General features: G+C 39.9%; 1 protein-coding gene across 2 annotated transcripts in view; it reads left to right on the top strand.

Moving 5' to 3' along the window:
- Positions 1-26,263, top strand: part of VGLL4 (vestigial like family member 4) — a 125,667-nt gene that overhangs the window by 56,705 nt on the left and 42,699 nt on the right. For both annotated transcript variants that reach the window (XM_063121214.1, XM_063121213.1), the window contains one exon: positions 23,257-23,446. In XM_063121214.1, the coding sequence (XP_062977284.1) occupies positions 23,257-23,446 (190 nt within the window). The remainder of the gene's footprint in view (positions 1-23,256; positions 23,447-26,263) is intronic.

Genomic DNA, 26,263 nt, shown 5'->3' with positions numbered 1-26,263 from the left:
CATTGTTAATCACTTGAGTTGGGAAGAGAAATGGAAGTCTGTTGACATTTGGGAGGCTTGTAAGAAGAACAGTGGTATTGGTGCTTTGTTGGTCCTAACTCCTAACTGTTCTATTAGCCTTGTGTGGGGTATGATTTCTCATCACTGTTTTGCATTGTTTCAATGGTTGTGAGATATTATTATTATTATTATTTATTTATTTATTTATTTATTTATTTATTTATATAGTACCATCAATGTACATGGTGCTGTACAGAGTAAAACAGTAAATAGCAAGACCCTGCTATTAATAATAAAATTATTATTATTATTATATTTATTTATTCCATTTCTATACCGCCCAATAGCTGAAGCTCTCTGCGTCATTTACAACAATTCATAAGATAATAAAGTACAACATAAAAATACAGCATAAAATGCAGCACAACATAAAATGCAGCTTAAAAATTGAATATGCAAAATGTAAAACAATTTAGACAGCTAAAAACACTTTCAATAAAATACTAGACGTGTTTAGAAAACTGGCATAAATGTCCCATTATGTGCCATTAAGTGCCAGGGGAGTAAAGTCTCAACAACTGCAGCCTAATTTCTTACATGTTCTCTATGGTCTAGCAGGTGAACTGCAGCACAATAAAATATATACTGAAATTTATCCCTAGAGGACATTCCAATGAGAGGAGTACAGGAATGAGATTTCACATTGAACTGGCAACCTAATCACTATTTAACAATGCTCTCTCACCCCATCTCACTGCCCAGGTTTTTCCTGCATTCCCACCATGAAGCTTTGATATATCAGGGCATGGAATCAATCCAACAGTATTGGATTTTCAGGAAAAAAATTAGAACTATAGATTCGGGGGGGGGGGAAATAGAACCATGGGTTCTTCTTTGTGGTCTTTGTGACCTGCACAGAGACCCAATTCAGGAAACTTCCAAAGCTGTAGACTTTTTGGTGGGAACCCTCCCCCGCTATTCCACTGCATGTGTTTTGATGGGTTCCTGCCCAATCCATCAGTTCTTTGTCGATTGACATTCTGGCAGCACTCGCTCGATGGGACTTCTAATCTTAAGCATTTCTCTAAGGAAAAATTCTCTATTTTTTTTCTTCCCCCTTTTCTTTCTTCTGTTTGTTTCTATTCCTTCAGTTTGGCATTTTATTTCTTCAATTTTTGTTTGTTATCTCTGGTCACAAGGCACTCTTGGGTGTATGGCCATTAAGGCCCCGTTTTGCAAGTGTGTCCATTGTGGGAGCAAATTACCACCCACCAACAGGGCACTCTCTCTGTGTTGCTTGTCTTGGTGAGGGTCACTTTGTAGAGACCTACCACCATTGCATGTCTTTTACTAAACAGACCAAGAAAAATTGCGCAGATGGCTTTGAGCAGTTCTCTGGGAAAGGGCTCTCAAAGCCACAGATGAGCCACCTTGAGAACCCATGGTTTGTTGTTGGTTTGCTGAGGATGGTTAACAAGCTACACTGCATGGTTAACAAGTCACCCTGTGGAAAATGTGTTGCATTCAGACAAAACAATAACCCATAGTTCAAAAACAACCCACAGTTCAACAACAACCCACACTCAACCATTGAAGGTGGCTTAGAGAGTTGTGTGAATCCAGCCCAAGAACTTAACTACAAGGCAGAAGTTGGGGTTGAGCTACAAAATACAAATGTACCCTTTTGAACCCACAGTTTTCTGCTCTAACACCCCATTTCACAGAAGACAAACTGATGAGGCTCAGGGAGAAGTAACTTGGCCAAGAAACTGAGTACAAGGCAGTGAGTTCTGAGTCCAAAATAGCCATTTCACAGAAGTGTAACTGGTGATCACAGAGAAATGCACACATAAACCCCAGGTGAAACATACACTATGGCAAAACCATCCAGCTAGCACATGCAAACCACAGCCAAAAGACCCTTCCCCCTTGCTTTCCACCTCTGTCCTTCAGAATGCTCTGTACCATCACCAACTTACCTTTTCTTTTTACTGGGAACCTGGGTACATTTCAGTACAAAGCATTGGGCTGCAGCCACCCATCATTTTTTTCTTTTCAAAAATGTCACTGGGGTTAGTAAACATTCTTGGAAATATGGGACTGGAGGTGTGCAGTTTTCTTTTTAAATTGCATCCCCTCCCCAATCAGAAGGGCTGGGAGCTTGGTGGGCACCAGGAGAGGTGTTCATGGGCATATTGGTGCCCACTGGCACCATGTTGCAGACTCCAGGAGTAGGATGAAGTACATTGTTGTTCTGAAACAGGTACCAATATTACTTTATCATGAAGGTTACAGCAGCTGGTCATATATGATTTATAATCCATTATTAATAGGCGAAGTGCAGGTCTGCAAGCAAATCAAACCTGGGTATTTAAAATTAGGTTGCCAGTTCAATGTGAAATCTTATTCCTGTACTCCTCTCATTGGAATGCCCTCTAGGGCTAAATTTCAGTATATGTGTTATTGTGCTGCAGTCCACCTGCTAGTCCATAGAGAACACGTAAGAAATTAGGCTGCAGTTGTTGAGACTTTTTGGACCTTTGAAATTTCTTGCTAGCCCCTGGCCTAGAAATTGAATTGGGTGTGTAATATCATGTAAGAGGAAGCCAATGAATTCCAGCTGTGTAGAAAAATTCTCCCCTCGAAAAGCGGGAATTCCTTTCTAGTATGCAGCACATTGTAACAAAATGGGTGGGAAGACAGAGGTGCCATATGATTTCTACTAACCAAATTTAAGCATCCTGGCTTCTTGGATTAGAAGCAAATGTTTGTAGCATGGAAGGGAGATTCTTTCTTGTATGCTAGATCTGGATAAATAATTTGAGATGTTCTGTGCTAACATCTGGTGTGCATTGCTTCTGTTCAGTCCCCCACCCCCAGCTTGCATGCTGTGGCATCTTAGAAAGCTATCACAGTCATTCTGTGGTTGGCTTAAGTTAAATCACATGGAGCCAACTAGAAGAATGCTGACATACACAGTTTTCATGCTGAACACACTGAAACCACAGGCTGGAGTTAAAGAGAACTTCTCACTGTTTGAGTCTAGACACCAGGCTGCGACATGAACAAAAATGTCATAACACAAAGTCTTAACGACTGCAAAAATGATAAAACTCTGATCTGTAAAAATCTGAAAACAGTTTGCTGAAAACCTAAAATGCTTAAGACTTCTGAAAATGGCCGAGGCTAAAGGCCTTTTTGGACTTCAGTGACTTGAGCCTGAGCTTAGGAGAATCATAGAAGTCCTTGGAGGGTAATCCATTCCTTTTATTGCAGGGTGCAATTACGTGGTGGTCCTGCCTGATGTTATGGATTACAACTTCCATAATCCCTTACCTTTGTCCATGCTGTCTGGAGCTAATGGGAGTTGTAGTCCAGGTTGCCTGCACCAGGTTGTCTAATCCTGAACTACTGCATCCCTGACTGATGGTCATCCAGTCTCTGTTTAAATACCTGTTTACTACATATTGCTTGCTGCACTGTGTTAAATTATTTTAAATAGTTGGTCTTTTGTAGTTTTCTATAAGACTATTTGGACATGAGTATGCTAGGAAGGAAGAGGGGCCGACCAAGGGCAAGATGGATGGATGATATTCTGGAGGTGACAGACTTGACCTTGGGGGAGTTAGGGGTGGCGACAGCCGACAGAAAGCTCTGGCGTGGGCTGGTCCATGAAGTCACGAAGAGTCGGAAGCGACTGAACGAATAAACAACAAACAACATGCTAGGCTCAAAATATGAAAAATAAAGTTGCATGCTTCTTGATAACCCACTCATGTTTTTGTTTCATCTTGTATTTCTAGAAATGTCAGTCTTTTTATTTATTATAATTCATTTATTATATTTTTAATCTGACCAATCACAAACTTTTTCTGGGCAGATGAAAATCATTTAAAAGACTAAAATGTAATACAACCAGTTAAAATATAAAATACAATGCACGTATTTAAAAGAATACAATATAGTTGCCTTTTTGCCATTTGGAATGGTGTGATAGTTTTCTGATGGTTCACGAAGGGAACATCATTGGAGACTGGTTCGCACAATCACAATAAGCCACCATGTCTTATTTTGATTGTATGGGCATCATTTCCACAGCCACTGCCCGGGCGCGGCTTGTGATGTCTAAACCCAGGTAGGATGGCTTGTTGGAGGGTGAAACAACACTCCAATAACCCTACAACAGCCCATGTGTAATTGGAGGCTTGTATCCCTCTCTAACAAGCCCTGCTGCCTGAGTTTGAATGTCATGACAAGTCATGCCCAGGCAGTGATTATAGCAATGGTGCTTGGCATGCACAGATATTTAAATAGGCCATGGTGGCTTAAATAAGCCATGGCTTATTTTGATCATGTAAACCAGTTTGTGTAATCAGTGAGCTGGATCCAGTGTTTGCCTTCTGTGAGAGGGAGGACTCGGCTCATGGAAGGTCCCTTTGCCCAGTTTTGGGGGATCTCCCCCCCACACACACGCACTGCAGCTCACCCCATTTAGCAGGTTCTCCTAACTCTTTCTGTAGCATTTTCATGGAGCTGGAGGGTCTGCCTGGGAAGAAAGAGGCAGGGAAGTCCACTTCTTTCTGCTAGCATAGTTGATCTAGTTTAAATCTGGATCTAACCCAGTATATATGGTACTACAGTGTGAGAAATTCCTGTGTGTTGCTTGCACCAACAATTAAGAATTCGGAATAGGCAGCTGTGCCACTGCAGTGCAACTACTCATTATGATATGCAAGATGATAGATCTGGTTTAGAAGTGGTACTCAGTGTATAAAAGAACTGTGTCCACTAGCAGTTTACTAGTTCCTACATGTACAGCATTAACATATCACAAATCCACAGTCCAGTTGCATGTTGTGTTAACTATGCTAAATTCCGCATGTCTACGAGCAAACCAGTTTAAATGTGGGACTTTTTACCAACTGGCTGGTGCACCAATTCTGGCTCTTCCTGAGAATCTGTTCACGCCACAGCATTCTCATGCTTTGGTAAGTTCAAAGTTCGATGATCACATTGTACATGGGACTGCCTATGAACAGTGTTCAGAAACTTTGGTGGGTTCAGAATATGGCAGCCAGGTAATTAATTGGGACATGCAGAGCTGGCTATAAAACTGTGCTAGTTATATGTTTGTATGTTTGACCTTTTAAAGCCCTAAATGGTATAGAATCAGGGTATCAGAAGGAATATATCTAGTCTCTGTTAGATCTTCTGTGAAGGTCCTGCTTTGGGTTTCCACCACCGCCACTACCTTCAGACACCCCCCGTGGCTACTAGAGACAGGAGTGGGTGTGTTTGTTGTCATCCAGACTATGGGACAACCTTCCTGGGCACGTTGGTCAGGCTGCTTGTGAAGGTATTTTTTAGGAGCTATCCAAAAATATTTTCCTTTGTTTACATTTTTGGCAGCATTTAAATTTGTATGATTTTATTAATGAATTATTAGCTATTTTACTAGAGTTTGTTTTGTTGTTTTTATTGTAATGGTTAGTGTGTTTATTTGTTAAAAGATGCCTTTGTGGAAGAGCAGTATACAGTATTTTAAATAAATTAATCCCACACAGATGAGTCAAAATTAATAACTAGCCATTAGTTGCACATTTGATATGTTATGGCTGTGGTCATCCCAGGAAGGGTAAGATAATTCCGAAGGACAGGTATCAGTTACTAAGATCCAGCTTTGTGTAATTTGTAGGTTCTGGCTTCATATTTGCAGGAACTTAGATAACCAAGCAACCTGAGGAGGATTTTTCAGCTTTGGTACTGCAGAATAAAATTGGATTTGTGGTATCTGCCCATTTTATGGTAAATGGTACTTGGTACTTGTTGATTAGATAGTTTCTGTTTGCTGGATAAAAGACCTAGAATGGAACAGATTATTTTTAGATCGTATGACTTTTGGCTAATGGGCACTCTCAGCCACCTCTGATCAACATATGTAATCGCATGAAGTCAAAATCAGGCAAACCAAGGACTCAACACTAATAATTACATCATATCAAGGAGGACAAACAAGAAAAGGTAGTCTTCTTTTGGGAACATTTCCTTTGGGCAACTCAGGACCATCATCCAGAGTGATACCAGTCATGGTTATCCTTGACAGCCAGATAGAATTTGTGCTTGTAACTGATCCTCTTCCTTTTCCCCACCCTCTTGGAAGAGGGGAGATGTCTTATTTCTCATATCATGTTGAGGTTTGGACTACAGTTCAGCATAACTGCAGGAGCGGAGCAAACCCCTTGTCCTCTCATACTGCTCCAAGCTGTGGAACAAACATGGGGATCAGTCTTATCACTCTCAGAGTGATAAGTTCACCAGAGTGGGGAGTGATCATGGCAAGTTTCATTCAGACTTCCTGAGTTGCTTTAATCATATATGTTGGTCATTTACTTTTGAAAAGAAAGTAAGACTTTGTCATTGGACCACCTTTCTATAGCTTGTACATTCTTGATCACTGAATAGTTTTGAATACTGTTGGTTTTTTTAGATAGATCATTGAATAAATAATGGATTGGAACAAAGAGAAGAGTTAACAGATTTGTTGACATATCATAATTACGTAGTTTAATGAAACTAAACCAAAGTATAATTTTTTAAAAAGGTTTAATTATACATTCCTGACTTTTTATCTGAGGACATGTTTCTAGTAAGAAAGGGCTTTGTTCCTTGTTGAAGACAGTATTCCTTGTTAGCACATTTATATATCTTGTATTTCACTTCTCTGTTCTCCCACCACTCACCCACCTAATAACAGCCACACAATCTGATAAGGGATTGCTTCACAAAGCATCTGAACCTTTCCTACTGCATCATGAGCTTCAGTGTTCAATCCCATCTCCTTCTCTGGAGTGGTTGCTAAGCCAGTTTACAATAGCTATAAGAAAACGGCATCGTCTTGAACATTATAGAGGGCTTTGCCTTCTTGTAAATCAAATCCAGGGTGGATTTGATTTACATCAATTTTAACTCGATTTAATCATGTGACTTCCCCCCCCACTCCCAAAAGTGCACTCTTCCTCGCTATATTTTACACAACTCAAGAGTTACCCAAAGACTCATTCTTGCTGGTATAATATTAATATTTACAACCAGATGAAGGTTTAATTTTTAGAATAGCAACTTTTCAGATTAGTTTTACAGTTATATCAAAAAATGCTGATTTGGTTATACTATTAGAAACACATCATAGATAATTATGAAATTATTGTGGGGTGAACTATCTCCAGTTTAATAGGTTAATCATTCATATTTGGATAACTTTTCTGCTGTACTTTAGTGGAAGGAGAAAAATAATCTTACAGAAACCTCTGGAAGAGCATGACATTGTGAATGGATTAATGGAATTCATTTACCAAAAAGTAATCCTTATTTCATGATGAATAACCTTTGGACTATAATGTGTCTTAAATAGAAAACTATCTTTAGATAGATTTTTCCTCAAAAAGCATTTTATTTTAAAAAAATCCGATTTAAATAAAAAAATCCGATTTAAATAAAAAAAAAATCACTGATTTTTATCCACCCTGGTTTGGGGAGAACGATTTGTTTGTTCAAAGACATTTGTGGCAACTGTTCCTTGTTCCCACTTTGCACTGTTGTGCTGGGTGCAGATGGAGAGTGACAGCTGGGGTGTGACTGAGAATACCCCTGGGAGCCAATTGGCAGTGGGAGTGGTTCTTGAGGGTGGAGTCTCAGGGCAGACCTGGGAAAGAGAGTTTCCTTTATGGTCTCCTCCTGGAGTGTAAATATGAGGTGCCCATGAAACTTTGTCTATTACAGTTACCAACTTTCCCACCCACACTCCCTAATTTCAATGATTATTTGTTGCTGTAGACACTGATTAGCTATTGATTGATGGGGTTGAAGAGGAATTTTACCTGCATATGTGATTATGTGCGTTTCAGGGGTTACTGTTGGTGCTATCGTTGGCCTGTTTTATACACATTGTAACTTGTTGTTCGTGGGCACTAGAGGGATTGGGAAGGATCCATTTCAGGGAGTAGGCAGGGGTTTGGGGCACCCACTCCACCTATGGGATCTTGGGGTGAGGCTTCAAAGCACCAGCCCAGCAAAGGGGACGATATGCCTTCATATGCTTAGTTAACAGAAGTGGCCACCATGTTAGTCCATGCTAACACGGTTATTCCAGCACATGGGCTGGGCAGTGTATCAGCCAACAGCCAGGCTGTCCGATGACTGGATCCTTGCCCTGTGCCACACCAAACTCTGTGAGCTCTAACTAGTATAAGTTGTGGCCAGTTTTTAACCCACTCCTGACTACATGTGACTTCTGCCCCCTCCTTCCTTGCTCCCAGTTGGCGCTGATGGTAGAAATCCCTTGCCACCTCTTCTCCACACTTCACAGTTGTCTCTTTTCCAAGCAACTGCTTCCTGTTCCTTATTCATATGGATATATTCCCAGGGATTATATGGTGAAGAACAAAGGATGAAAGTTGTCAGCCTAGCATGACCAAGGCAGTTGATAGAATCCTGAGAATTTTACTTAAAAAATGAATTGGTGCCAAAGAATACAAACACGTGACACATGTGTAGCCTAGCCAATATGGTTAAGTAATTGGCTATCTGTCAGCCACTGAATTCCATGTATGAAAGTCCCTAAAAGTTCCAGAGTGATCTCCTAGATTTTCTTCTGAAATGAGTCATATTGGAAACTCTATTCCAGCAGCTTGTCTTTGTGAAATTCATGCAATGCTTTTTAAGTGTGTTTCTCTGGCCATCTGTTTTATGTTTCATGTTATCTGTAGAATTTTGCTTTTTGTCTTACAACACTATGGGTAGCTCCTTCCTATAGAAAGAAACAACAGCAGCTCTTGTGTGTCCCAGATTTGAAGCTGATTTTCTTCTATCCTTACAAAGTCCCTGATTTTACAGCATTTATTCTTTTGCCTGGATTTGTCAGTGCAGTGGCTAATAGGAAGCATTATCCTGACTTCCAAGTTAACCATAGGTCTTTTCCTAGGCTTTTTCCTAGCACCTCCTCTCAGTTTCAGAAAAACAGCACAGAAAGGAAAACATCAACTTAGTATGAATTGAGTATCTGAGAACAGGATCCTTGGTGTCTTGAGATGCAACCAGCTAGCATTGTGACACCTTTAAGACTTTTGTATTTTACTTAGCACACACCTTTGTAGACTAGAGTCCAGTTCATTAGATGCATGAAGTGTTCTCTTGGTGCATTGAGATGCAACCAACTAGCTTTCTCTACTAGCATTGCCCCCCCCCCCGCCCCCCATCTTTCAGAAGGACTCTCTGCTTGCAAGTGGAGAAAGAAGCACGGAATAAAGGCACAGACACCAAAGCTTGGGATAAACTAGGGGCTCTTTATTTACACAAGGGAACTTTACCCCTCCCTGGATCTGCATGTGAAAGTGCGGGAATCTGTTAGACCCTTTCTTCAGGCACCTAACCTGCCAATAAGGGCGAGCCACTCCATTGAACACAGGGGTCAGGTAAACCCGCCCCCTTATTCAAGCTACACTTAAGTGTACGGGGAGACTGGCCTGCATCATCCCCACTCAGTGCTGCACAGCTCCAAGTAGATGAGACAGGAGGGTTCCCAAAGGCAAACCGTATCCTGACACAAGAGCTGCACAGTCCCAGAGGAGCAGGGCTTCCATATATGCCAATCACCAAAAGTTGCCAGAGTGCTCACTGTCCCTATTGTAATATTGTGATATTGTGCAAACTCTCTCACACCCCTCTTAATCCAATCTAATCCACCTATTTACTCACCATCAACTAATCAGAATTCCAGCATGGAGAAGGCAAACAACCTGTACACAACTACAAATTCGTGGCAGGTAAAATTCCTACTCAGCCCCCCTCCAAAGGGGGCAACTGGCTAATTCCATGCTAGTTAAAGGGAGGGAGGGTGGAGCCGAGAAGCAAAAGAGGTGCAGCTTCAGCAGGGCAGGCCTTTATAGGCTCTCCCCTGCCCCACAGCTCATGCTGCCCACTTGCCGTTGCACATGCAGCATCTTTCTTCCCCAACCCCGCAAAAGCCGCCCCCTGCTCCAAGCCTTGCAGGTCTAAATAATCGTTTTACTCCATATTTGCATAGTTGTTACAAAAACTAATTTTATGATTATAACATTTGCTATGTCCTTTATTTATTACTTGGGACCATGCAACATAGAATACAGATAAGTGCTTTTAAAAAAGGATTTATTCTCTTTCATTTTTCAGTTTGCTTTGCTTGCTCGGAATACTTGAGATGTAACACTGCAGATTGTGTCTTTATCTGGATTACAAGAGTGACTAACACACTTTAAAAATCTTTTTCTTCCCTTTCAAAAACACTTCTGTTTTTAAACTGTCAGTACACTTGAAGGTCTTGATTATGAAAGGCAGATTTTTGCCCTTCCTTTCTCATGGCTTATGACTGGGTTGTTCCTAGAAAGAAGTGGCTGTATATTTTCTTCCCCTCAGAAAGATCACCATAATGGCACAGAAGAAACGTGAACTCATCCTAGCCCTTTCTCAACATTTGACAGCCTGTTCTGAGATTATAGTTAAAGTTTGTATGTTGTCTGTTTGCTTTGCTAGCATGAATCTTGGTTAAAGGATGTTGTATGCTATTCTCTTTTCATATTTTAAACAATATGCAGATCTAATTTGAAGATACCAATAAATTAAAGCTTGTCTATGAGTAATGCAAAAGTTAGCGTTCTTACTCAAGGTAATTCTCATGTCCCCTGCATTTCAGCCTTTTTGTTCCTCCTTTCTTGTCGTCTCTTGAAGTAGAACATTCGTTTACTTTTCAGCTGCATGAAGATGATTAAACTAATCATTTTCTGTTTCTTGTCTCTTGTTAAATGTTTAATGCAGGTGACAGATACAGGAGGAAAGTAGCCTGTTGCACAATACTGAGATGCCTTTCAATGATTAGCAACTCAAGTTGTTAATAGACTGTGAAAAGTAGAAATTTTCATTTAGTTTGCAAGGGAACACAAAATAGTTAGAGATATTAGGTAGACTCTGCTTGACAGCTACCCTGTTGAAAAATCTCCCCCCCTCCCAAATTTACATATTTGACTTAAATGTGCAGTTTGTTTTAATTCCAGATTTTGGCAACAGGAATACCCAGATTCATGCCAGAGGCAACAATTTGATAGCAAGGCTAAAAGAAATGTGCTAAACATCCAGTGAAGGCTGAATAATAGGAAATCAAAAACAACAAAAAGTCTTGTGGCACCTTAAAGATTAATAAATTTATTATGTCATAAGCTTTTGTGAATTAGAGTCCAAATCAGAGAGAGCATCTCTAAATTGGTTGCTAAGAGTGATATAAGGGGAGATGGCTTAGCATCTGCTGAGATATCATTGCCAAAAGGTTTGAACTTGCAAGTTACCTCTTAAAGAATAAAGGGGGTGGGGAAACCAGCTGTGGTGATTAACATCTCACTACAGTATAAGTAAATACATGCGTGTTTGTCCATAAGCAAAACTCAGGTTAATTTAACAAATAGTTCATATCCTTTGTTGTAAAACTAGAATTCAAAACCTGATATTGCAAAATGTGCCAAGATCCCACACAGTCCTCTGAGATGTGGCTATGAACACAAGATCTAACTCATTTTTAAAATTGTAACCTTACTCTTGCACAAATTTACTTTTGAAGTGGAAGGGCAGTTATTAAGCTTTGATCATTTTCACCTAATGACAGACAGGCCTTTGATCAGTTTAGATTTCCTGTGTCTTCTGTTTCAAACAAGTCACTTCTTAGGATAACAGAAAAAGAAGACAAGGATCTAGTGATGCTTTGGAAAGCAATTGTAATTTGAACTCCATATCTAATGTATTGCATACTTAGGTGAACAACTTTGTGTGTTCACTGAAGATTTATTTATTTATTTATTTATTTTTGCTTTTTAAAAAATCTCTGACTTCTTAGTGTGGAGGTTGAAATTAGTTTCAAAGATAAAACATAGACGTCTTTTATCTCTAGTTTTGAAAACATATCCATCTATGGAATAAATTTAAATAGCTTTCCCATGTATCCAAATGATCGACACAAAATAAATTTCAATGGATTACAGTTAGGCTTCTGTTACTCTCTTTAATTAAGCATATATGCCTCAAACCAGCAAGGGAAATCCATTGGCAGAAGCAATAATTGTGCATGTAGTTGAGAGGGCGCACAGCTGGATATGCATCCCCATCTGGATTCTGACGCTCATTTGGTCCTGATTGAACTGGCTGACTAAATCTTTTGATGTGCATCTTTATTAAAAGCCACCAGTTGTTGCACACTACCAGTTGTCCAACTTATATTGATTTTCTGTATCCTATAGAAAATATTTCTGTTTATATGTAATGCTTTACATCTGTATGTGCTGCAAGTGTTTCCATTGAGTCACAAAGTAGAAATGAGGAACACTGAGCCTATTAAAAAACCTGCTGCTGTAAATGGAAAGGTATTTTTTGACATAGGCTTACTCTTGATAATTATCTTCTTGTAAATTTCAGATTTTAAATCATGGATATACTAAGTAACAATTCCTGTGATTGCTACAGTGCTTTTCTCAGCCACTGCAATTGTGGGAATTGCTGCTAATCAAATCTGTAAATTCGGCTTCTGCGTTTGAGTGCATACTTGGGGATAGTCTCCCACACTGTTTTGTGCTCCTCCTCTCCGGATAGTTGATCAGCATTTAATGGCCACTGAGCATGATCAGTGAACATTGGTCTGTTTTTGTGGTCCCTCCTACATCTTTTAAATATGTATATTTGTTTTTGCAAACCTTGGGGTTCCCTCAAGCTTACTGATAACTTTATGTTGTACTTGGGTAGATAAGCAACAACACTTGTGCCTGAACATTGGAAATTGAGAAAATAGTGTCAAAAATAAAATCAACAGAAAACGTAGTAACTTCTGGGTCCTTAAGCTGAAGGTTTTGACAATTCCATATAAATATGAGGTGTTAAAGCCGTAGTATATAGAACGCATCTCAAAACAACAACAACACCCCTATATTTAGACTGTGCTGCTTCAGATGACAAGTGGGAGCTCTCATGATTGAATGTTCTTTTCTCAAAAAGTCTATTCACATAGTATGACAGGATGTCAAGGAGAAGGCTAGAGTAGAATCCTTTTTCTCATGTATGGGTTTCTTTGTGCAGGGGATTTTTAATTTTTAATTTAAAAAATTGTATGGAGAATTGTGTGACCACTCCACCTGAATTCTCAAGTGATACAGCCCAGACAGAAGGCAGGTTTACCGCTTCAGGTGTGTTTAGCCAGGTGACATCTTGTTTGGGCGCAGCCATGTTCGTTTCACAACTAAAATGGAGGTTAGGACTGGTTTACTTTTTACAATGAAATGTGCTTGCAGGTGTGAGGAGCTGAACCATGTCCTATCTCCCTGTGCTCTGTCACTTGAAGCACTTTTTCTCCCTAGCTTAGCTCACTGCTGGGATCAGATCCAGTTTGTGGGGAGAAGTGCTTCATGAGTTGGCAGGGAAATGAGATTTGAAGGTTCAGTTCTCATCTGCTCACATATTTTGTTGTAAAAAATAGAGTTTTTTGTTTGTTTATTCGTTCAGTTGTTTCTGACCCTTCGTGACTTCATGGACCAGCCCACGCCAGAGCTTTCTGTCGGCTGTCGCCACCCCCAGCTTCCCCAAGGTCAAGTCTGTCACCTCCAGAATATCATCCATCCATCTTGCCCTTGGTCGGCCCCTCTTCCTTTTGCCTTCCATTTTCCTAGCATCAGCCTCTTCTCCAGGGTGTCCTGTCTTCTCATTATGCGGCCAAAGTACTTCAGTTTTGCCTTTAATACCATTCCCTCAAGTGAGCAGTCTGGCTTTATTTCCTGGACTATGGACTGGTTTGATCTTCTTGCAGTCCACGGCACTCTCAGAATTTTCCTCCAACACCACAGTTCGAAAGCATCTATCTTCCTTCGCTCAGCCTTCCTTATGGTCCAGCTCTCGCAGCCATAGGTTACTACGGGGAATACCATTGCCTTAACTATGCGGACCTTTGTTGTCAGTGTGGTGTCTCTGCTCTTAACTATTTTATCAAGATTTGTCATTGCTCTCCTCCCAAGAAGTGAACGTCTTCTGATTTCCTGGCTGCAGTCAGCGTCTGCAGTAATCTTTGCGCCCAGAAATACAAAGTCTGTCACTGCCTCCACGTTTTCTCCCTCTATTTGCCAGTTATCAATGAAGCTAGTTGCCATAATCTTGGTTTTTTTGAGGTTTAACTGCAACCCAGCTTTTGCACTTTCTTCTTTCACCTTTGTCATAAGGCTCCTCAGCTCCTCCTCGCTTTCAGCCATCAAAGTGGTGTCATCTGCATATCTGAGGTTGTTAATGTTTCTTCCTGCAATTTTAACTCCAGCCTTGGATTCGTCAAGCCCAGCACATTTCATGATGTGTTCTGCATACAAGTTGAATAGATAAGGTGAGAGTATACAACCCTGCCGTACTCCTTTCCCAATCTTAAACCAGTCCGTTGTTCCGTGGTCTGTTCTTACCGTTGCTACTTGTTCGTTATACAGATTCCTCAGGAGGCAGACAAGGTGACTTGGTATCCCCATACCACCAAGAACTTGCCACAGTTTGTTATGATTCACACAGTCAAAGGCTTTAGAATAGTCGATAAAACAGAAATAGATGTTTTTCTGGAACTCCCTGGCTTTCTCCATTATCCAGCGGATATTGGCAATTTGGTCTCTAGTTCCTCTGCCTTTTCTAAACCCAGCTTGTACATCTGGCAATTCTCGCTCCATGAATTGCTGGAGTCTACCTTGCAGGATCTTGAGCATTACCTTGCTGGCATGTGAAATAAGTGCCACTGTACAATAGTTGGAACATTCTTTAGTGTTTCCCTTTTTTGGTATGGGGATATAAGTTGATTTTTTCCAGTCTGATGGCCATTCTTGTGTTTTCCAGATTTGCTGGCATATGGCATGCATCACCTTGACAGCATCATCTTGCAATATTTTAAACAGTTCAGCTGGGATACCGTCATCTCCTGCTGCCTTGTTATTAGCAATGCTACTTAAGGCCCATTCGACCTCACTCTTCAGGATGTCTGGCTCTAACTCACTGACCACACCGTCTGAGCTATCCCCGATATTATGATCCTTCCTATACAGATCTTCCGTATATTCTTGCCACCTTTTCTTGATCTCTTCTGTTTCTGTTAGGTCCTTGCCATCTTTGTTTTTGATCATACCCATTTTTGCCTGGAATTTACCTCCGATGTTTCTAATTTTCTGGAAGAGGTCTCTTGTCCTTCCTATTCTATTGTCTTCTTCCACTTCCGCACATTGCTTGTTTAAAAATAATTCCTTATGTCTTCTGGCTAACCTCTGGAATTTTGCATTTAATTGGGCATATCTCCCCCTATCACTGTTGCCTTTTGCTTTCCTTCTTTCTTGGGCTACTTCCAGTGTCTCAGCAGACAGCCATCTTGCCTTCTTGGTTTTCTTTTTCTTTGGGATGTTTTTTGTTGCCACCTCTTGGACAATGTTGTGAACTTCTGTCCATGGTTCTTTCGGGACCCTATCTACTAAATCTAGTCCCTTAAATCTGTTCTTCACTTCCACTGCATATTCATTAGGAATATTAGTGAGCTCATATCTAACTGATCTGTGGGTCTTCCCTATTCTCTTTAGTTTGATTCTAAATTGTGCAATAAGAAGTTCGTGATCTGAACTACAGTCAGCTCCAGGTCTTGTTTTTACTGTCTGTATAGATGTCCGCCACCTTTGGCTGCAAAGGATGTAGTCAATCTGATTTCGGTGTCAGCCATCTGGTGAAGTCCATGTATAAAGCTGTCTTTTCGGTTGTTGGAAGAGAGTGTTTGTTATGCACAGTGAGTTGTCCTAGCAGAATTCTATCAGCCTATGTCCCGCTTCATTTTGTTCTCCTAGACCATGCTTACCTGTAATTCCAGATGTCATTTGACTGCCCACCTTAGCGTTCCAGTCTCCTGTAACGAAAATAACATCTCTTTTTGGTGTATTATCCAGTAGGTGCTGCAGATCCTCATAGAACTGATCTACTTCTGCTTCTTCAGCATCTGTGGTTGGGGCATATATTTGGATCACTGTGATGTTAAATGGCTTACCCTGAATTCGAATTGAGATCATTCTATCGTTTTTTGGATTGTATCCAAGCACTGCTTTAGCCACTTTATTATTAATTATGAAGGCTACTCCGTTTCTTCTGTGATCCTCTTGTCCACAGTAGTAGATCTGGTGCTGATCTGATGTGAAGTGGCCCATTCCAGTCCATTTCAGTTCGCTGACACCCAATATATCTATATTTAATCTTGACATCTCGCCAATAACCACGTCCAATTTGCCCTGGCTCATAGATCTTACATTCCAGGTTCCTATGGTGTGTTAACCTTTAGAACATCGGATTCGTCGTTCACCACCAGCACCGTCGGCCGCTAGCCGTCCTTTCGGCTTTGACCTAGCTGCGTCATCACGTCTGGGGCTAGTTGAACTTATCCTCTGTTCCTCCCCAGTAGCATTTTGACCATCTTCCGACCTGGGGGTCCCATCTTCCGATGGTATACCGACACATCTCTGGTTGTACTGATCCATTTAGTTTTCACGGAAAGAATACTGGGGTGGGTTGCCATTACCTTCCCCAGGGATCGTATTTAGTCTGACCTCTCTGCTATGACCTTCCCGTCTTGGGTGTCCCTTCACGGTTTAGCTCATGGCCTCCTTGAGCTGCTCAAGCTCCAGCACCACGACAAGGTAACGATCTCCTTTGCTGGAGAAAAAATAGAGTGCCCACCCCTAATTTAAACAGGAAGGGACATTTAAATGTGGCTGCCCAGACCATGTCTAGTTTGACCCTTTATTCAGGCTTCCAAATGTCCATCTCTCACATCCTTAGTTTTATGTATTTTATGGTGTTTTTATTTGTGTTGTACCCTGCCTCGATCCAGAGGGAGAGGCGGGTAACAAATAAATAAATATATTATTATTATTATTATTATTATTATTATTATTATTATTATCCTTAACTTTTAAAAAAATAAAAGGGCCACTCTTTTTGGGTGTTTTCAGAAAGATGGCTCCTCACACTGGCAATCAAAAGATATTGTGCAACTAATCTACCTTTCCCTCCCTAATGGGTTTTCTGTGGTAAGGGGGGAAAAATGAAACAAGTGGCAGTAAAACATGAGGGGGTTACAAATGGAAGAAGTTGTCATGCAGAGCCCTAATAAAATTCAATGAATGAGGCAGATTGCACAATAAATGTCTCAATTGCAAGCATCCTTTGTAACACAGAGATTAATTCTGACAATACTAAAGGCTTTTCAGCTATCTTGTTAGGTGATGTCAAAATATAACTATGAATTATGTGCAGGAGGATTAATTGTAAAGAAAAAATAGCTACAGATAACTAGAAGTATTTTGGTACATGAAAGGGGATGGTACTGGGAAGCCTCAAGTATTGTAGCTCCTAGCAGGATAAGTATATTCATATCAACTCATTTCAAATATGTAGGTCAGTCTTGCCAGATTTGGGAGGAAAAAAACCCTTACATGTGCTATCTGAAAATGGTTATACCTGGACTGCAAGGGTTTTTGTTCTCTGAGCTTGTAGCTATATTGCTGTGCTGATATTGTAGTATTAGAAGAGGCAGACAATACGTCACATTGTTATCTCTGGTTATCTTGTTTATACTTCATCATGTTGCCTAACATTCCAGATCTTGGGGGAAAAAAAGAAGTGGATGAATAGAGCTATAAGTGGAGCTATTTGAGAGAAGCAGATATGCCATGTCCCTGCCCAGATGCTTGCTGAAACAAAGAGAAGCATTCTGAATGGTGCAATGAATATGCATTGCTTATGTGTGCGATTCTCTTGTAGGACGGACAAAGGCCTATACGGTAATGAATTTGGAAGACTGGGGTATGGCCCTGGGGATTTTTTTAAAGCACATTTGTTTTATCAGTATGTTACCTTGCCAATGGGATGATGTCAGTCTGGTTACCAGAGAATGTGGTCAGACAGTGGAAGACAAATGCAGTGTGTGGCAGCATTTTGTTTTGATAGACCGAGCTGTGGTTTTTCTCTCCCATTTTGGAAACCTGGTATTGGAGAGAAGAAAAGATACTTCTCTCTCTCTCTCTCTCTCTCTCTCTTTCTCTCTCTCTTTCCCTCCCTCCTTCCCTTCCCCCACCCACCATACCCATTCAAATAGTGACTATTGTGGACACCATGAGAAACTTGAGCTTGGCTTGGGCGATACTATCTAATGGTTATCCATAAACACACATTGAAAGAATGGGGGAAATCCCATCCTGTTACCTGTCATGTTTACACTATTCTGGTTCTGAGTACAATAGAATAGTTAAAACAGGTGTGTAAAACCTTTGGTGGCGTTCCTCGTTTCTTTGGTTGCTTGGGCTTTTCTCCCTGCCTTTTAGCTGCCTTTACTGGCACTGCCTGTCCATGCATATATTCTTTCTTCATCTCTCTCAGAGCTCCATCACACCTGTGAAAAAATGCTGGCTAGTAGGGCTTCTTCGCTCCTGGTTTCGTCACTCAGTTACTTCCTGTTTGAAAACAGGAAATAAACAATGAGCATGAGGCCCATTCAGTTGGGTGTTGTAATCATGCTGCTTCTCCCATACACAGCAGGAGAGAGCAGCAACTTCCGGTTTTAAAAATATTTTGAACTTTTTCTGGTTTTTCTTGTGGCACAAGGAAGGCCAGAAGGGACAGAAGGTGTGAAAGTGGCAGACGACGTCATGTGAGGGACCTGCGAAAAATCCGTGAGTGCCCAGTAACGAGCGTGCAATAAAATGCTTGTCGGATGGAGCTTTTAGTCCAGGATGTAGGTACTGCCACCTACAGTGATGGGCAAAAAAGAGACATTTGAGGTCTACATGCGTACAGAACTTTGGTATTACATCACAGGGGAGTATATCTCATCATATTACACATGACATAACTCTTCAGTATATCATCACATTACGCAAGAGGTCTGATGAGATTCTGAAATTCTCAGGATTGTGCTGTGACTATTTTATTAAATGTGTGAAGCTAACTTCAGCCTCTTTGCCTTGCCTTGTGAAGAGAACCTTCAGGTATTACTGAAGTGGCACTGCTAACAACCATGCAACCACTTCTGCATTCAGCTGGTGACATGTCTTGTAACATTCAAAGGAAGGTTGTACAGGCTGCAGAGATAGATGCCGCCTATCAACATTTCCCTTCATCTTCAGCCTGTACAAACCCAATGGGTTAAATCCAGTTTTGTGCAATGGGACTTCCCCTTGCACTCCTCACCCCCCAGAATGCCCCCGAGATCTGCTCCAGAGAGTCCCCTCCGGAGTGGGGACAGATAGAGATACTTTGCATCCAGGCTCATTAAATACAAAAGCATATGTATATTTTAGGGTGTATATATATATGGTGGTAATCAGTAAAACGAACTATTACATGGTGCACTTAATTATCTAGGGCTCTTTTTAATAGGTATGTGCCTTACATACATTTAATTTACTGACATTTGGGTGAAGGGATAGCTTAAGAGGTTTTATTTCATGGAACTAGACCTTATTTCATTTCTGTTGTAAGAAAACGAAATACTGTATAGGTTGGGTAATGGTCATTCTTACTGGATTTTGTTTTCTTCAATTATCAGACTTCAAATGTGACTTTGAGCACAGAAGGACAATGAAAGTTGGATTGTTGGACAATTGTTGTTTTTAAATGGATACTGTTGTTTTTATACTGTTTTTTTTGTGTGTGTGTGTGTTGTTGTTTTTTAAATTGTATACTTTTAATGTTTACTATTTTTAAATGTTGTAAACCGCCCAGAGAGCTTCGGCTGTGGGGCGGTATATAAATGTAAATAAATAAATAAATAAATAAAGTCATGTAGAATGTATCAATCAGCTACAATTGTCCAAGACTTCAACATGTGTCTCAAAGACTATAAAACTGAAGAAATAGTTTCTCTAACAGTTTGGCAATAAGTGATTTGATGGAACTACCAGTGCTGAAGCAAAAAGGTTTTTGTTGTGATATCAAAATAGTGCATGTGGTGAATGTTATATTAAATTGCCTTACATAAATACAAAATAGAAGTGATGACATGTTTTTATTAAACTCTTAACTTTTGGTGTAGGATTATGTGACTTTTTGAGCATTGTTCCTGCAGGAGTTTTTCTGCATAACTGTCTGGTCTATACACTTCTGCACAAGTTTGGTCCAACAAAATGTGCATTTTCACATTTTAAAAATATTTTCAGAGGGTAACATTGTAACAACATGGTTTTAAATGGGAAACATTAAAAACTGAAAAAATACAGCTACATATTCCAGTGAACGCTCTCTCTCTCTCTCTCTCTCTCTCTCTCTCACACACACACACACACACACCACACACCCTTAAAAAAGGGGGGTATGTGGGAAAGAAGTACTGGATTTAATCATAATTGTATATTACTGCAGCAGAATGTCTAGATGGTTAACTAGAGTGCCTGGCCTGTTGTGCAGCATATACTTTTTGCTTTTAGTGTTCAGGTGGAAAGTTACAGTTTAGTTTTGGTGCCAGGGTCTTGAATAGAAGTCATTACTTGTGGTGTGTTTATAGGCCACAGTATATTTGCTAGTTTATACCTTGCCTACTAGATTGGCAAAATGTTTATTTTTTCTGGTAAACATAGTAGAAATTTGTCCCTAGTGGTTCATTTCGTAACAAAATAGTATTTATTAAACAGAGCTCTTTTTATATGTCAGCTGTGCATTGCCTAGGATATGAGAACATGTGATACAAACACATTTCCTTTCTCAGGTATAAGAGTTTTCTTATCATTATACTATCATTGGGTGATGGCACTTAGGCAAAGTAGCACCATGTTCTCACTGTTGTTCATAATGTCATTACAGTTGTGTAGAAAGCATAAACAAATTTGAAATCCAATTATTTGTATATTCTAAGCAATCTGGTAAAAAAGACTGAGTCCTGTCTTTCAGGCTACCTGCTTGTATCTGAAATCATGAATGAACAGCTTTTGTTTGTTGGATTGGGAAAGGTGGGATTCCCTTCCCCTGTAGAATCTCTGTTGGATCCCGGGGTGGGCATGGGGTCCAGTTTGGTCTTAAAGAGTGCAATGCAGGCTAGATGCTGTCAACATAGGATCTTCTGTACTTTTGTTTGACCTCAACATATTTTTAGAGGTTTGCCTAAAAGATTTGTAGATGGGTGCTGGTGGTAACAACATCAATTTCACATTTCCTATCAAGTATGGCTCTCTATGCTTACGAATTGCAAAAAAACAAACCCCGCCCCCCCAAAAAACCCCAGTTGGTTCAGTGGGTAAAGCCATGGGCCAGACAGTCTTCCTTTTCAAAATCCCATTCTGCTAGGACACTCACAGAGTATTCTTAAGCAAGTCCTTGGAAGAAGTCAGTTAAAATGGCATAAATGGTTGATGCTATGCATACAATTAATGGATTGATGGGGGAAATCCATGATCCATCATCACAACTGTAGAGTGATATGGTTTCTTTCCTGGGTTATTACTATTTTACTTAGTTGAAAATTAGATCAGGAGTAGAGTTACTTTCTGCAGAAATGAGCTATAGATATTGATATAATACCACTTATAAATCTATAGTGTGACTATGTGAAGAATATCTCTAGTTACCTCAACTTCAAAAAGGTACCATAGAACTGGGATAGGTACAGACAATGGCAACTAAAGTGATCAAGGAGGTGGGTCACCTTTCCTGTGAGGAAAAGGGTTTAGGACTCTTTAGTTAAGAAACTAAGTAAGGATATAATAGAGATCAAAGTACACTAATTCATTCTCTGTTCGTTCTTCCCTGCCCTTTTCTATCATAGCACTAGAATCCAATGTCCCCAATAAAATAGATAGTAGAGACACTAGAAGGTGTGCTTCACATAATTAGCTTTTGGAATTCACTATTATAAGCAATATTGATGGCTTTGAAACAAAGATTAGTTATACCATTTAATGACTGCCAAATGGTCTTTCTGAAGGGAAGAATCTCTTCTAATCCTGGAGGTTTTCTGCGCAGTTTGGAATCCTGGATAATCAGGGTTCCCAATCATAGAGGAGGCCTTCACCTTCAGAAAGTCATCCTCTTTGTGTAGAGGGTGATGGAAGTAGCATCCAAGGGGGTGGGGTTAGCACATTCCTCCTCCTCATGCATTTGCTGAACACTGGATCAGAAAACCAGGATAGGGCTTGAGTCTTCCTCAGTTCTGGAATGGAATAGGGGTGTGCAATGTCGGCCGTTGTGATTGGGCTACAGTGTGGAGCTTTGGCATCTGCCATACTATCAGCCTGGTCTTGTGCCCTTACGTAGCCATTACAGCCTTACCCTTTCCTTGATGCATCTTAGGCTGCGGTTTCCACCTGAAGCCACTCACCACAGGGACCTTGAGGTATGGGAAGCATCCTATACTTGGTGCAACTATTATTATTATTATTATTTATTTATACAGCACCTACCTCTGGTCCCAGATTTTTCCTGGCAGGGCGCTGGGGACGACTTCCCAGAAGAATTTAGTGGGGTGCAGCTGGGACACAATGCTGATCTAGATGGAACTTAGTCTGATCCAACATCCTTAAGCGATCCATTGTCAGTTTTTCTTCATGTAGAAAGATCCATAGTCTCTCAAGCTACATGATAAACACTGATTTTTACATTTTAGAGAGGAAAATAGGAACTACAGTTTTCAAGACAGTTTTAAAAGGAATTGTGTTTTTCAAGCATATCATCTGAATTATCAATCCTGGAACAGTATTGGATTGAGCAGAGAGAAAGGGAGAATAAAACAATTAGAAACTAAATTGTATGAAGTTGATAACTAGGTTACTATCTCAAGCCAATAAAATTCAGTATTGAATTGTTTCTTCCTATAAAAATGGAATGCTTGCCAGTAAAAATACGTCAAAGATGTGTCAGTTTTGCACTTAAGAGCACTTGAGGTAAGTCAGCTATACTTCCCCACCCCTCCTCCATTGATTACCCCTCCCCAGTATTTATATTTTAAAAACCGAGTTTTAACAAGTAATTGATTTGTAAAAGTTAGGTTTTATTTTAAGAAAATGAATATTCTAAGAAGTCTTTAACAAGTCTGACAAGGCAATTGGTTTGTTGAACACTTGCTTTAAAGGAATGCTGATTTTAAAGGGCACCGTTCCTAATGTGTTTGTGTGTTTCCTGTAAAAAAACACAACTACTACTATCCTTCTACTCTTTCCTTAGGTGAAGCTGCTCTAAGAGGAGAACCCAGGATACAGTCGCTCCCAGTATCCGCTGCTGTAACCAACCATAGGACAGGGCCACCCCCTATCAGTCCTTGCAAGAGGAAGTTCAGCATGGACCAAGGAGATGATGACGTAGACTGTGAAAATGAACATGTCTCTAAAATGAGTCGAATGTTCAGCCCCCATCTGTAAGTGTTGTTGTTGTTGTTGTTATTATTATTTGGTTGATGGTTTTGGATTTAGAATAAACTAATGAATGCTGTTACTTATTTATAAAGAGCTAAGTGTATTATTTTTTTTTATTAAAATTATTATTTTGTTTTGAAAAGTGGCAATTCTGTGTGAATCACAGATGGGTAATGTAGGATGGAACAAAACATTATAAAGATATACAATACAGTAGCTACCCAAAATAGTATTGTAATGTTTTAGTGTCCTCCTCATACTCTGTAGTGTGTAGTTACTCCATGCTGTGTGTTTTTCTCTTGCTCAGGGATGTGGGACAGGGAAAAGCTTAGTGGCATGGTGTTGCATCATAGGTTGTTGCTACAAATTACGGAGCTTGTGTAGAAGAGCCCAATTGAGGAACCTACTTTGCAGTGGCAGTCCCATGACATCTGTATTGTCTAGTTCTATTCTTTGTTACAAATCAGTTTAAGTACTATGAAAAGTGGGTGTGCCTTTCAATTGCAGTATTACGGCCACTGTTCATTCAAACCTTTATGTGCCAGCTTGAAAATCAAAACATTTTCAAATCAATATGGTGTGGACTCTGCTGTTTTCATTTTTCACAAAACAGAAACTCTGGATGTAAATTTAGCTGAGAACATAGTACTTTTCCCCTCCACAGCCCTAGTTCTACTTGTTCCTACAGACAGGAAGTGCTTAGGTATGTTTAAAAATACCATTTCTATTTGCTTTAACTTTCTCTCTGAGTAATCTCCTATGCTTTAAGCCTCGCTACCCTGAGAGGGAAAAAAAGTGGTTTGGTTTTTGTTTTCTTTTTAGGCCAGGAAATTTTGGAACAGCTGCTCAGCAGACTACACACCAACAGCTGGGCAGGCTATGGTTGTTGCTAAACATTAGTTACATGCTCCCATTTTGAATGCCAACAGGGTATTTTACTGTTCAGATAAAATGTGGGTTGCTGGAAATAAGGAAAACTGTTTCAATACATTTTGTGTTCTTATTCCTAAGAATCTAACTGTAGTTGGCATGAAGTAGAACTGAGAGAATTCCTTTCATTTCTGTCTAGAGGAAGCGATTGGAGTATTTCAGTCAGAGCCAACTTGATAACTATGTACTTTTCCCTGCTGCCTCAGCTTGAGAAGCACTCTGCATTCCACACATTCCACTCAGCTTTGGATTGTTGTGTTCAGTCATAAGATGTGGACTGAGGCATTTTATCCTCAAATAAATCACAGGAGTGTTAGTCAGAGAGGCCTGCAGACTGCCGACTTGGAATTTGTTACAAATAAGAGTTCCGGTACCAAAGCAATACAAACTCACAGTACGATTTTTTTTCTTTTTACATGCAGTGATTATGCCCAGTTAATTGTGTTAAAAATCACTCTTTAAAGTAAGATTTATGATAGTTTGGCCAAACAAGATGTAGTACTCAGTTTCTCTCTTTCAACAGAATGTTTGAAATATTACATAATTTTGTGAACAGTGGGAAGAAGTGACTTTCAGATTCTCAAAACAATGGAAATAAAATGCAAGTAGAAGTTATGTAGAGTGTTTCATTTAATGCAGATACTTGGAGTTTAAAATGCTATTGTCATGTGACACCTTCAGATTCACTTCTCTTAAAATCCTAAAATAGGACATCGCCCCTTCCCCCCACCCAAAGATCAGTGACCATAATAATACAACCTTGTGTATGTAATATGGGAAGCTGAAGGTGGAGGAAGAGGACTGATTGTTGTGTAATTCCTACTTCAATCATTCCCTTTCTAAGACTTCATGCAGAGCTCCTATAAGCCACAAGAAGGCCTTTAATTTGTGTTCAGAAATCAAGAAATCACTGCAAATGTGAGAGACAAAGTACTGTGATGCATGAGTGCAGCAGTGTTATTTTTGAAATGCCCTGTTATGGTTTGATTACATTTAATATTTAGATGCTCTTTTTAAAACATTCATAGTTTATGTGGAAAAGTCTACTAATTTGCTGTCAACATTTAATGGTAGTACAAATAAGATTGAGAATTTATAAGTTGCTGGCCCGGCTAGAAAAGATCTTATGTAAAATCTCTTGGTTACAAAAAATCATCATTAAATAATAATAAAAAATCCACTGCTTTCAACGGTATGTTATGTACCAATTTATTTCTTTAAAACATTTATATACTGCTTCATATCTAAAATAGTTTCCCGAAAGGTTAACATAGGAATAAAACAATAAAAAGCTTAAAACAGCAAATTAATTTTTTTTTCAATTTAAGGTACCAATAAAAACAGTGGCTGATCACTTGAGAGTTATTTTCAGGAGGCGCTGGCAGCAGCACAGTATTGGTGCTTGCCTGACCTCCAGGGATAGGGAGTTCCACAGAGTAGAGTCTACCACACTAAAGGCTCTTCTCCTAGTGGACTCTGATTGGGCTATAAGTCCATGTGGAACCACCAGGAGCATACCTTCTAATGACCTCAGTGACCAGGCAGGTTGGAAGGAAGAAGGCGCTCTCTCTGGTATCCTGATCCCAAGTTGTTTAGGGCTTTCTACACTAGTACCAAAACCTTAAACCTGTCCCAATAACCAATAGGCACCCATTTGAGCCACCCATTCTATACTAATTTGATTAAAACAGGAAATGGAAATTTGCATTCTGTTAGCTATTATTTCTCAAGGAGAAACAATAAATAAATGCTCTGGCCAAAGAATTTTACCAATATTTTCACTTGAATTCATTTTTTTGTTCACAAACCAGAACCCTTTTGAAGACTTTTTTTTCGGTAAGTCTTCTGCTTCTGTGTGCCCTTTCACTTTCTGCTGAATTCCTATTGCA

The sequence above is a fragment of the Elgaria multicarinata genome, chromosome 3 (assembly GCF_023053635.1).
Source record: "Elgaria multicarinata webbii isolate HBS135686 ecotype San Diego chromosome 3, rElgMul1.1.pri, whole genome shotgun sequence".
Classification (NCBI taxonomy): domain Eukaryota; kingdom Metazoa; phylum Chordata; class Lepidosauria; order Squamata; family Anguidae; genus Elgaria; species Elgaria multicarinata.
This window is presented reverse-complemented; position numbering and strand designations above follow the sequence as displayed.